Source organism: Ceratotherium simum, chromosome 3 (assembly GCF_057802395.1).
Source record: "Ceratotherium simum simum isolate JZ-2026a chromosome 3, ASM5780239v1, whole genome shotgun sequence".
NCBI lineage: Eukaryota > Metazoa > Chordata > Mammalia > Perissodactyla > Rhinocerotidae > Ceratotherium > Ceratotherium simum.
Window position 1 is genome coordinate 56868467 of NC_141902.1, and position 13176 is coordinate 56881642.

The 13176-nt window shown below is 45.9% G+C and overlaps 1 protein-coding gene across 6 annotated transcripts in view; it reads left to right on the plus strand.

The window, feature by feature from the left end:
* Nucleotides 1-13176, plus strand: part of TLN2 (talin 2) — a 425009-nt gene that overhangs the window by 344814 nt on the left and 67019 nt on the right. For all 6 annotated transcript variants that reach the window (XM_087428086.1, XM_087428077.1, XM_087428092.1 and 3 more), the window contains 2 exons: nt 1547-1717; nt 10583-10729. In XM_087428086.1, coding sequence (XP_087284212.1) covers nt 1547-1717; nt 10583-10729 — 318 coding nt within the window. The remainder of the gene's footprint in view (nt 1-1546; nt 1718-10582; nt 10730-13176) is intronic.

Consider the following 13176-nt stretch of genomic DNA (forward strand, 5'->3'; position numbering starts at 1 on the left):
GTAAGATAACTGTAATCGGGGATAAAAAAGTAAAACTATGTCTATTGCTGGCTGATACTTTTGTCTCACTATTAGCTCTTAATAATCTTGAATATTTTGGACCCCCACTTTGCCCCAACCACCACCCCCTCCACAAACCCCTGCCCCCAGCTTTGTTTCTGACCCAGTGACTGCCGCTGCACATGTGAAGGGGCTTCCTGCCTACGTCCCCCTCACACTCATTCTTCCTCCACATGACGGGGAAGAGGCATCAAGGGACTTGCTGGCTAAAGGTTTGAACTTAAAGACACTTGTTGGACATAATTTAGCCATTAATTGCCACACAAAATGAGCTGAATGGAAAAGTGTGATCATGTCACGGTGTTTTATCTGGGTGGGAGTAGGTGATGGCACCTGAAGCAAGTACAGCAAAATGTCAAAATTTGATATTCTGGGTGCTAGGTAGATGGATATCACTGTATTATTCTCAGACTATATTTTAAATACTTTACAAAGCAACATACAAATGCCAAACAATAAACTTCTAAAATCCAATATTACAACCATAGCAGAACTGGAATAAAAATACAAAGTAGCGGACAGTCGAGTGTAGTTGAAAGCCTGGGCTGTGCAGTGGGACGTCCGGTTCCTGTCTCAGCTCCACCTCTCAGCTGCACGAGGTTGAGCCGGCTACTTCCCCTGCCTAAGCCTCAGTGTCTTCATTTGGATCTGCCTCATACATGGTGTAGAGATTAGATGAGGAAATGCATGGTCAGCATTTAGCAGAAAGCCTGGCCTCTGGGAGGCACCCAATAAACGTTTGTGACATGCAGCCCTGCAGCACCCAGCTGGTGAACGTACGTGTGCCTTCGATGGTGTTACCCTACTGGAGGTGGGCCTGTTCTGGAACAGTGCTTAGCTGTCTCGATAGGCTTTTTTGTTCTCCCAGGTTGGGCTAAACATAAAAAGAACATCTAGGCTGATGTGAAATCATTTTTGCTTTTATTTCAAATCCACAGTTTGGTCAAAATGTTCAGGGCAGAGGGGAGCTTTCCTAAAAAGCTTTTGAGGGGGACTTTACTCTCAGGCTGCTTTTCTCAACTGCCCTGCTCCCTTGCCTCTCTCCTATCCCCCTTCCTTCTGAGTTTGTGAGACACTCGTCTTTGGTTCTTTCAAAAGCTTTTCTATTTGTGAAATTAACATTTGTAAAGTTCTCATGCCTTACTCTGGATGAGTGGATTTCTTAGCACTTCTGCCATGATGAGAGAGGAGGGGAAGAGCTCCCTAGAGGAAGTAAAATCCAGGCAAGAGTTCATTAATTAGCAAGTACTTTCAAATGTGAAGTAGAGCAATGAATAAGGTCTGAGGATCTGATGGGTAACATGGTGACTACAATTCCTGATCCTGGATTGTATAATAGAATAAGACAGACAAAAGTAAAGTTCAGCAGATCTGCCTCTCCCTGTGAGTCATCCCATCCCTGTCCTGGCCCCCTCCCCACCAGCAGGCTCCCTAAAGCAGACACAGGTATTTACGTGATGCATTGGTGGCTTTTTTGTCTTGAAAGGTGACACAGCTGGCGAGCTACTTTGAGCCCTTGATCTTAGCTGCCGTTGGTGTCGCCTCCAAGATTCTGGACCATCAGCAACAGATGACGGTGCTGGACCAGACCAAGACGCTCGCAGAGTCTGCCCTGCAGATGTTGTATGCAGCCAAAGAAGGTGGAGGGAACCCCAAGGTACAGTTAAGGATGCTGGGGACTCCTTAGGACCACTGAGAAGCCGTCACGCATTCCTCAGTATCGAGTCCCTCCAGGGAAGACACCTCCAGTTCTTGGTTGGTGGCATTTGATTTCCCACTGAAAGATGGGAAATAATCTTCTGTTGGCCTTCCCAGGGATCTTTAAGAGGAAAAACAAGAAATATATATAATTAAGGCACATTTATAAGTTATTTTTTCCATGACAGAATGTGTAGGCAAGTATCCTTGGGAAAGAAAAACATATTGTGTGTTATTACAGAAATGAAAACTAATACCTGCCGGGCAGCTGCTCAGTGTTGACGCCCGGCTTGCAGAAAGCAAAGCTCTATTGTTTCCCAGTGAATGTCGTTTCCATTCCTGGGACTCAAGTTCAAAGCAAAACACAGTGCCAGGTCACCCATGGCATGTGTTACTATTGCCTTGGGGATGGTAGTTTAATATGAAAATCTCCCTTACTAATTTGCAAGTGGAACATTTCTTCCACCTAATGTGTCACTCAGCTACTGAAAGTGGCCAAAAAGGACAACAGCGTGTCATTTTCTCTCAGGGATGGAATTTGTGTCAGGTTGATTGTTTACTTGTGAAACCATCATGGGCCTTAAGTTTCCTCAGGGTTCTGGTACCTGGAAAGGAGATTGGAGGCTCCTCCTGTTACTGGTACCTTCTAGCAGATGCTGCCACGTGATCAATCTGATCTTAATGGGTCCTCACCTAATCCGGACTGACTGGAGGGAACACAGACTGGGAAGATTTGTGTAGGATACTTACCTATAAGCTGTAGAAATCCATATTATATATATATATATATTTTTTTTTATCATGTTTTGTTGTATTTCTAAGGTCTTCAAATTGGTAGCGTGGTACAGCAGAAGAGACTCTAGATTAAGTCAGAATCACAAAGTAGTAATCTCAGACTAACAGTTACTGAGTGCGGATTCATCTATTATACTTTATTATCTTCGTCTTATTTAATATTCATAAAAATTCTGTGATATACAAAGGTTCCCATTGTACAGATGTGGAAACAGACTGCTTAGGTAAGTTGTCCAAGATCACAGGAAAGGTGTATGTGGACTGAGCCTGAGCCCTATGGCAACACAGGCCGACCGCCCAAAGCAAGGGCTGGAGAGGGGTCAAGGAAAGCTGCAGAGAAGAGGGGATGTCTGTCTGGTTGGTCTCAAAAAAGGAAATTAACCAGCACACAAGTGTGACTAGAGGCATGCTAGGAATAGGGGACAGCATATGCATATCGTTATAAAAGGCTTGTGATATCTTTCGAAAAGAGCTCTCAGTCTGATGTATGTGGAACATGCAGAGTGTGGGGACAACGGGACAGGAGGATAGACTGGGCTCTGTCGTGACAGGTCTCCTCTTCCACACTGAGTTTGGGCTTTATTGTAAGCTGTGGGGAATGACACAACCCACCCATAGTTTAGAAACACCATTCTGGTAGCAGCATGAATAATGTCTTAGACTTGCATTTTCTATGTTGAAGTTTTCATTCATATTTCTGGCAACTATTAAGAGCCTAATTCTGGGGATGCTAAAAATATTGAGAGCCAGCCGCTGTCCTCAAGTTGTTCTGAGTCTTCTAGAAAAAAAAGGTCTAGTTGCTGAAGTGGTGGGATAGAACAAGAAGAACAAGGACGCCCTTTTGACTGTGACAAATTAGTGATAGGTGCCCCAGATTGGGGCCAGCCTCCTTTGCACCCTCCCCAAACTGGAGCAGGCAGGACTCGCCTTTGGACCCAGTTCTGCGTTGTCTTTTCTCCAGGGCTATTTACTTCCACGTGTCTTCACCCCTACCTCAGAGGGTTTCATTCCCAGCAGAATAATTCAAATTAGGAGTTCTCTAGATTTTTAAGATATTAACACATCTACTTCGACTATAAGTTCAGAGCTCCTCCTAGAATTGTATTTTATACCAAGGAACATCATGGTTGGGAGCATTTGTAGTCAGCACTGACTTTATAAGCTTTATAATGACTTGCTTTGCTTCGAAGTGGTGGCTGGAGAGCAGTGTGGAATAGTTTTCAGTGAATGACTTAAAGCGTTGGGCGATGAACTAAGACCTGTGATGAGTGAAGGCAAGACAGTGTTTACATCTGTCCCCCCACTGATATCGTTCAACCTGTGCTCTGTTTGCACACTCTGACAGGCTTGTCACAAAGGATGCCTGGGACATTCCAGGTTGACCTCTAGGCCCTTTCCTCAGAGGCCTAATACATAGACTTAATCACCTCGGGTGCTATTCTTTCAGCAGATATTTACTAGGTGTTATTTGCTATGTGTTAGATGATGTACATATGTGTATGTTAGATGTTGTATATCACTGTTTGCAGAAGAAGTATTATTAAAATGTGGTTAAATGGTTATCAGTGCCTTTGATTTGGTGAAAAATAGGACAGGCTTTGGGGTCCAACATAATTGGATTCAAATCCCAGCTCTGCCTCTTGCTAGCAAATTACTTCACTTCTTTGTTTCCTCATCTAAATGATGAGGTTAATAATGGATACCTTTCTGGGGTAGTTTAGAGATTAAATGAGAAAAGCACCTGACACAGTAAGTGTTCAAAAAAAAAAATGTGACAGCCCCAGAGCCTGATGTTAATGAATCATGTGGTTACAAGGCATTTGCTGTGTAGCTTCACCCTCGCCCCACTGAGCCCCGTCTATGCTCACTCTGTACCCCCCGAGCTCCCTTCTGCACTCACCCCTACCCCACCCAGGTCCCTCCTCCATCCCCCTTGAAGGGCACCTCTGCAGCCTCTGCCTGCAACACTCCCGCAAATACATAGCCCTGTCCACTGTCGGGCAGTTCTCATTATTAGTTGGTTTTTTCCCTTCTACTGAAGTTGAAAGCTGCCCCCCGTAGCCTTCTTCCATTTTCCAAACTCCTGTGATGTCTGTGCCTGTGTTACTGGGCTTTGTAGTTGAAGCACTGTAATGAAGAAATGAGGCTCCCTTGGAAATAAGCTTCAGACATGTTTCCAAAAAAAGAACGGAGTCTGATTTTTCTCCCATGTTGTGCTGTGAGGAGCAGTAACAAGGAGCCCCTAAAATAACGACCTCATGTTTGAGCCTGCTGACTCCTCACCGGATTGCTGTTGCTTGTTGAAGCCTGTCTTAATTGAGAGCCTCCTGTGTCTCTGGGTGTCTGAAACTGGTGTGCTCAGGAGCCTACACATGTGATTTGGGTGAGGCTGTGTGAGAAAGACGAAGTTTGCCTTTGGAGTTAGAGGAAAGGGCCCTGGGTGAGGCCTGGAGTAAGTGGAGGAGGCCTCACAGGCTCTGAGCTGACCCTTTAAGGATCTGTAAAACTTAAACATGTGGAGCGAAGGAGAGTAGACCTTCTAGAGAATTCCTCAGTGTGAACAGATGGAAAGGTAATTCATTTCTGGGACAGGCAAGAGCAAGGATGTGTTTTTGGACTTTTGGTGCCCCGGTGTGGAGAAAATGTCCTTTACGTTTTCCCAGGAGTTCAGAGAGCAGTTTTGTGATTTACTGCTGCCACCCCCCGAATTTGCTTCTTAGGCCTTCCTGTGCCCATGTGGGAGAGCAGATACTTGGCAAGCAGCTCTCACTTCTCCCCAAAAATGTGTACTTTATTTTCATTTCATATGAATGTACAGAATTGCTGACATTTTTGTGCCACCAAGAGTCACCTCATTCTAAGTGAGATTTAGAGAAATACGTCACATTTTACCTTTTTTATAAATGAGAGCATGTTTGTATGAGATGCTCTCTCTGGAGGGTTATGTACAGAGATGTCGCCTTTCAGACTTCCATCATCAAAATAAAGCAACCTGCACATTTTGTGTTTTACCTTCTCTGTGCCGTGAAATGAGCAATCAACCTAAATTACCAGCTTACTCCTTCGCGTCCCTGAGAGAGAGAGCTGTGCATCCTGACACAGTTGCCTCAGGACAACCGTCTGTGGTCAACATATTTCACGTCTCATCAGATGTCGTTTTGGAAGAACGCTTCTTGATTCCTAGGGCTTTTCAATTCCACAGACAGAGCCAGTACCTATGGCTCACACAGCCTCTTCTTGGAATTCTTCTCTTTCATGTAATCACTCAAAAGGAATTATTGTTTACCATCTCTCACTGCCTTCCTTACCTTCTCATCTACCAAAGTAAAGGTGCAATTCCTTGGGCCCTTTGGAAGGGTCATCTCCTGAGGTGCACCAGGGCACTCATGGCCACTGCATGGGTGCACCCAGCGCCTGGTGCGATGCGATTCTGACACTAACTGCCTGGCATTAGGTCAGATTTCCCAGGTAAGGGCACAGGCCCCTTCCAGACTGCCCTCAATTCAGGCATCAGCCATAAGCTCCAGGGTTATGAGTGAGGCCACCCTCACTCTAACCAACTGGCTACAAATTCAAGGGCTCTCACTACCCTTCAGGTTCGATAATTTGCTAGAACAGCTCACGAAACTCAGGAAATTGTTCTATTTACCTTTATAGTTTTATTATAAAGGAAACAAACCAGCCAAAAGCAGAGACCTAGAGGGTGAGGTTTGGAGAGTCCCAAACGTGAAACATCATGTCCTCAGGACGTGTCACGGTCCCAGCTTATTCCTGTGCATCACCAACCAGGGAAGCTCACTTCAGCTTCTCTATCCAGAGTCTTTACTGGGATTTCATTATGTTGGCTTGATTGATTGAGTTCAGTCATATGACCAACGATTCAATCTCTAACCCCCTCATCTCCCCAGAGGTCGGAGGTCAGGCTGATATTATGTTTCTCAAAGCCCTAACCCTCTAATCACACGGTTGGTCTTTCCAGTATCCTGAAACTACCTACGGGCCACGATAAGTCACCTTGTTAGCATAAACTAATGTGTGGTCCAAAGGGCCCACCATGAATAAGAGAGAGACACTCCTGTGATCACAGGGAATGCTAAAGGCTTAAAAGCTCCCTCCCAGGAACCTGAGACATAGATCAGCCAAATATTGGACTGTTCATCACTGGGTGAGATTCCAGGGTTGCAGCTCCTCTGGTGGCAAACTACCAGGAGTTGGAAGACATATGCAAGCTAGGCCTTGGGGCGCTCCAAGGAGCAAATTTGGGAGCTGTGAACTGGCAACAAGTTCACGGGCAAGTGTAGAGCCCACAATGAGAGAGATTGCTGAGAGAGCCAGGACCAGGTTGATGCTGAAATGCAGAGGAGGGCGTTGAGTGAGGGGCCTGGCCAACTTTACGAGTGGTAGCAGGTCCTGGGGCCCCTCGCCTTTGCTGCGTGGTACCTGGGTGGCTTCACCTTGTTTAAAGAGCTCTGTTTGGGGGGACAAGCTGAAACCTCCCCTTGTAGATGGCATATTCCCTACATCAACGTTTATTTTTTCATCAGTGCTGATAAATTTGACCTGATCTGGTCATATGCTCATTTTCCTTTTGACCAGTGGCATAGATTCAGCAGATGGCCGGCTGGTTAGGGGCAGTTGTCATCCATCAGGTCTGTAAGCTCTAGTGTATAAGCTTCCGTTTTCAGGTTGCGACTGTCAGAGGGGTCCCTGGCAGGACAATCATCCAATTCCCACCTTCCAGTGGGCCATGAGGGTGAGAGGAGAGGTGCACAAGGGCGATGAGTGCGGTTCCTGGCGCAGAGGAGTCCCTCAGAAATGCTAGTAGCTCTCTTGGCTATTGTTGGTGTTATGTGGTTTGATATTTATTGTTATTCCTGTTTCCCTGTCTGTCACCTAGGATGAAGGGTTGTCTGTAAAATGCTAAAATACCTTACCCGAGATACTGGAACAGAGAGTTTAAAACTGGTATGAAAGTCACATTGAGCCCACAGGTTGGCTCTTGTGTTGTATAAAGTACACGCTAGCCCCTGATATTTGCCAGCATCCGCATGAATGTCGTCAGGTGTCCTTGGTCCAGTCAGAAGAGCTAGAGCCTGTCATCGCAGCCTGAGTGAGCCCAGTCAACGGCTCTGGGGCGGGGAGGGACGGCGGGCCAGGTCCTGTTCTGACTCCCCCTAGGCCACATCTCTGCCCTCAGCTCTGCCACCCATGCCTGTTTCGCTGCATAAAAACAGATGGTTCCATTTATTTCTAAATGAGCCTCCCCAGAGGAGAAATTGGCACCAACAGCCTGTGAAGGTTATCCTTGTAAAAAATATCCCTGAAGATAAAAATGACTGAGTCTCACCATTACCTTAGCTCCACCTGGTGTCTTTATTAAACCCTTGATTTCCTGTGAACACCGTGCTTCCAGAGGGAAACAGAATAAATTGTTTGTGGAGCACACAGTCTAGTTGGAGAGACGGGACTGGGGTTGGTTGAGAGAGAATGGCAGGGGGCAGGAGCTGTGTCCCAGGCACCGTACCAGACACTTGACATACAGTGTTTCACCTAATCTTCACAGTCCGTATTCCTTCTTGCCTCTGGCCCTTTGCACAGGCTGTGTCCTCTGCCTGGAAGGCTCCCTGTTTTCCCCCTTCCTCACCCGTCAGCTCTGCTGGAGACTTGGTTTTTCCTCCAGGTCTCAGCTTCAGCCTGGACATCTCTGAGAAGTCTTCTCTGAGCCCAGGGCTGGGTTAGGAGCCCTTCTTAGGTGCTGTTCTGGTTAGCTCTTGCCACAAACAAGCCATTGTAAAACTTAGTGAGGCAAAACAACACCATTTGTATTTTCTCTGGTGGATCTGCAGGTCCGCTGAGCTCAGCCGGGTAGTTCTCACTCAGTTCCTCCTGCCGTTGCCGCCAGATGGTGGCTGGGCCTTGAATGACCTGAAGGCTAGTCACTCCCGGGTCTGGTGCCTGAGCTGAAATCACTCAGACATTTGGGGGCTGGAACAGCTAGGGCTCCATGGGCACCCCTTTCTGCCTCTGTGTGGTCTCACCATTCAGTCTGCCCAGCATACAGCCTCAAGATACCAGCCTTCTCACCTGGAGGCTGAGAACTTCAAAGCACATGTCCTGAGAGAGAACCAGGAGAAGCTGTATCATTCTCCGTTACCTAACCTCAGAAGTCAGGTGGTGGCGCTTCCCCCACATTCTTTCTTTGAGGCCTTCACCTCTTGATGACTCTCTGACTCCAGAGTTGCTTTTCAGCACTGTGGGGGTCCAAAGGGAAGTCGATGACAGGATGAGGACAAAATCATCCAAGGAAGGCTTCTCAGAGGAGGTGGTATTTAGGCTGGGCCTTGAAAGAGGGCTAGGATTTGGATGGAGGGGATAAGGGAGGGGGTGAACAGAACCAGTCTGCAGGCAGAGGGTCAGAGGGTGGAGCTGTGATGAGGCCAGCCGGGTGGCAGCCAGGACTCTGCTGGGGAGGAGAAGAAATAAGTCTAGAGAGGGAGGCTGCCTCCCTGCCCCATGGAGGGCCTGAGAAATAGAGAAGGTGGTCACTGGTCTGGTAGAGTCAGGAAATCTCTGTTCCTCTAGCTTATTTGTCGTTGTTATCTACTGAAGTAATTTTAGTGGTAGTGGGTTAGGGTTGGGGTTGGGGTTTGCATCCTGACGCAGTTGCCTCAAAGATAACCATCCGTGATCAACATGTTTCACATCTTGTCAGATGTCATTTTGGAAGCCCTCTTCTTGGTTCCCGTGGTTTTTCAATTCCACAGACAGAGCCAGTACCTCTGGCTCACATAGCCACTTCTTGGAATTATTCTCTTGCATTTAATCACTCAAAATAATTATCGTTTACCATCTCTCACTAGCTTCCTTACCTTCTCATCTACCAAAGTAAAGATGCAATTCCTTGGGCCTTTTGGAAGGGTCATCTCCCCCTGAGGTGTCTCGGGGCAACCATGACCAGTGCATGGGTGCACCCAGCGCCTGGTGCGATGCGATTCTGACACTGACTACCTGGCATTAGGTCAGATTTCCCAGGTAAGGGCACAGGCCCCTACTAGACTGCTCTTATTATAAATGATAAGGAGCCTGCACCCCCATCATCTCATCAGAATTCTACTGCATAGCGTTGTTATAATTTTTCCCATCTTGCTTAGGAAGCCAAGCCCAGGACCATATAGCTAATCAGCAGTGGAGCCAGAACTGGAACCCAGCTTCTTCTGACCCCAGGACCTTGGCTATTTCCCCTGCATCTTGCTACCACTTGAGGTGTTTTTTAGGGAGCCCGGCACTGCCATTGTTTCATCCTTTCATTCATTCCTTTAGTCAGTGCCTACTCTGTGCTTGACACAGGTGTGAAACGCCTGCAGTCACTAAAGCATCTCCAAGGTCCTGTCTAGGGGGGCTCGTGAGAGCTGGGGCTTTGCCTGCAAGAGCGTCTGTCCCTGGAGAACTTTCCTCATTCATCCCTCTAACCTCATGGCAGTGTAATCAAAGCCTGTTAGGCCTTCTGCAGACTTCTCTCTCCTGTATGTACCTATATTTCCATAATCCAATCTTATTTGTAGAAAGGGAACTGTAGGGTGTTGGGCAACTTTGAAAAGAAGTGCATTTGTTGTGAATACATTTTTCCTTTTTATTAGTTTTTTTTAAATTAAATCTGTCAACTTGTATATTTGGGAATTTGTGGCGTTCTCTTTCTATCACCCAAAACATAGTAATATAAAATTAGTCATGTCGTAAGATGCTGTTTGGTATTTTAGTTTTATTTTCTCTTTTGATTGTAAAAAGAGATCTTTTTTCTCTTTCTGTTTATCTTTCTGATTTTATTTATTTTGCAAACACATGTACACACATAATAAAGGAGAGGAAAAATATAGAATTTATTGCTCTGCTCCATAATGGGGATATAGTTTTGTATTCTGTTTTTTAAGGTTATTCTTAAAAGAAGTGAAGTGATTCTTGAGACACTGAGTACCCTTTTCTTCTGCTGATGGAAACATTTCACACTTCTCTTTCCCCCTTCCCACCCTAGGCGCAGCACACCCACGATGCCATCACAGAGGCCGCCCAGCTCATGAAGGAGGCCGTGGATGACATCATGGTGACGCTGAATGAAGCTGCCAGTGAAGTGGGGTTAGTGGGAGGCATGGTGGACGCCATCGCAGAAGCCATGAGCAAGGTGGGCCTGGGCTCCCCGACGCTCTCCTTCGCTCCTCGACCCCATTTCCTCCTCCGTTCCCCTCAGACTCGGTCCCCCAGTGCTTTTCTCTAAGGAGCTGTTGGTCAAGGCTGATACCGACAAGCCTCCTCTTTTCTTGAGGGTTCTGGTTAACGTACAGATGTGCTATCACATGTCCAACATATTATTCATTCATTACTCTTGTAAGCCAGTTGCACACCCTTCCTTCCATTTTAACACAGGGGGAGCAGTGGAGATGGAGGAGGTAATGTCGGTTCCCTCACTTATAAAATGGAAGTAATTATTGAGCTCCCGTGTCTACCTCATAAAGTTGTTGTGGGGAGCAAACTCCAAGATGAAATAATGAAGTGCTTCCCAAACACTGGTCTTTGGAATAGCTACTTTGGAATCACTGGGAGCATTTTAGAATGCACATTCCTAGGCCCTACCCCAGCCCTGATCAATTGAAATCTCTGCAGTGGAGCTAGGAATCTCTGTTGTTATTTTTAAAATCTCCCCATGGTTCAGATTTCTAGCCAGATGCAGAAACCACTGAAATAGTATGTGTAAAAGCCCTTAAGGAACCCTTGTAGGCAATGGACATAGAAGATAACATATGAGTCGTTTCTCCTCTAGTGACCCATCAGTTGAGCGGGATCAGTAGGGAAGTATGACTGGAGAGGATCCTGCTCTTTCCCCTTGTGAGAAAGTCACAAGCTGGGCTGGGATGCTGGGGCTCCTTTAGACCCCCAGGCTTGCCTCGTCAAAGCACTGTAGTAATTTCTGCTGTGGGCTTCTCATGCTTCAAATCTGGTCAGTTTGGTAGAAAATGAGTGAGATTCCCCACTTTCTCAAGGCCCTTGGATAAGTCTCAGTGGGTTTTTTGGGTTTTCAGGACATCAGAACACCAGAGCTTTGAAATTTAGCCACGTGTCTACCAAGGATATTAAATAATGGAACCCAAGGTTTCTCAGTACAAATTAGAAATTCAAATGATAATTTTTTTCTTCTTAGGAGAAGGTGTTTTTCCTGATCACTCTAATGATAGGGAAGAGTTCCACAAATCCCTGGAAGGTGGAAGTCAGATTCCTGAAGCCTTTCTTTGATAGACTTTGAGCCTTGCATATTGTGATGGATTTTCAATAAGGAAGCAGCTCTTGTCCTGTCTGACATCAGTGGTGTGACAGCTGCTCTCTCAGCCCAGGACACACTTGATTCTTGGAAGGGCTGGGAAAGAAGTCTGGTATTATCCGATAGCAATGATTAGGAACTGCTAACAACATGAGCACAGAGGCCGGGAACAATGGGGTTTTTTTCCCTCAGTTCTGCAAAGTATACAGTTGGGGTTTCATTGGTACCCCTAAACTCGTATCTATCTTGACCTGACACCCAAGGTACTACACAACGCCTCTTCCCTGTTTTCCCTTTGCTCAGCCCACCTGGCCTGCCCATCACTGGACACTTTGTATTAAGTGATATTTCAGGTCCTTTGAGCACCCAAGCAGCAATGCATTAGAAATCTGTCATTTTCTATCTGCATTTAGGTTATTTGGTTAAAACGCTGATACAGTGTTAGAATCACTGTCTGAAATTCTCAAAGGCAGTGACTAGCAGAAAAAAAGGTGAGTGTACCTAAAGCTGATTCTAACTTGGATGTAATTCTTGCCGCTTTTGGAGCTCCTGCTATGGAGATTCTCCTTGAGATTTCCTCTCTATCTAAGCATCAGAAGGTTTGGGAATCAATGGGTTAATATGAAGTAATCAGGTTTCTGGGTGACATTGGACAAATCACTAAAGCTCTCTGAACCTTGGTTTCCTTGTTCAGTGAGGTGAGTGGTTCTCAATCTTTGGGATTTTGTGACCCACTACCCTTTCTTTATTTGCTTTTTTGTTTGGGGGGCTTTTTTTTTTTCCTTTTTGGCCAAAGAAGGAAATTAAAGAAACAAAGCAAAGAAAAACCCTGCTCTCTACATCACTACTATTTCATAAAAGAAAGGTCACGTTAACACCAAAAAAAAAGTAGGAAGACCATAATCTCAAGATAATGGATGGTTCTTTCAACTAAATACGTTTGAAATCCTAAAAATTCACCACTTTGTTCTGACTTTTCTCAGTGTCTTCAAACTGGTAGGTTTGTCATGGTGGCTGGTGGCCACTGTGTTCTCTAGATCCAGCATCCCGGCGTGTTTGCGGTTAGTTACACCACATCTCACATGAAGGCTCCCAGCACAGCGTCTGGCACTTAGAAGATGCCCAGTCAATTTGCACTGAGTGTATGAGTCCGTAACTCAATCTTCATTTGACCAGCAGGGCCCCCATCATGTCATGGAGATATTTAGCAACATCTATCTCCCTGATAAAGAAATGGAAAAAAAGTCCAGCCTGGAGTTTGTGTTGATGGTTTGATGAAAATTACATCCCGGATGTGCAGCCATATCACACGTTAG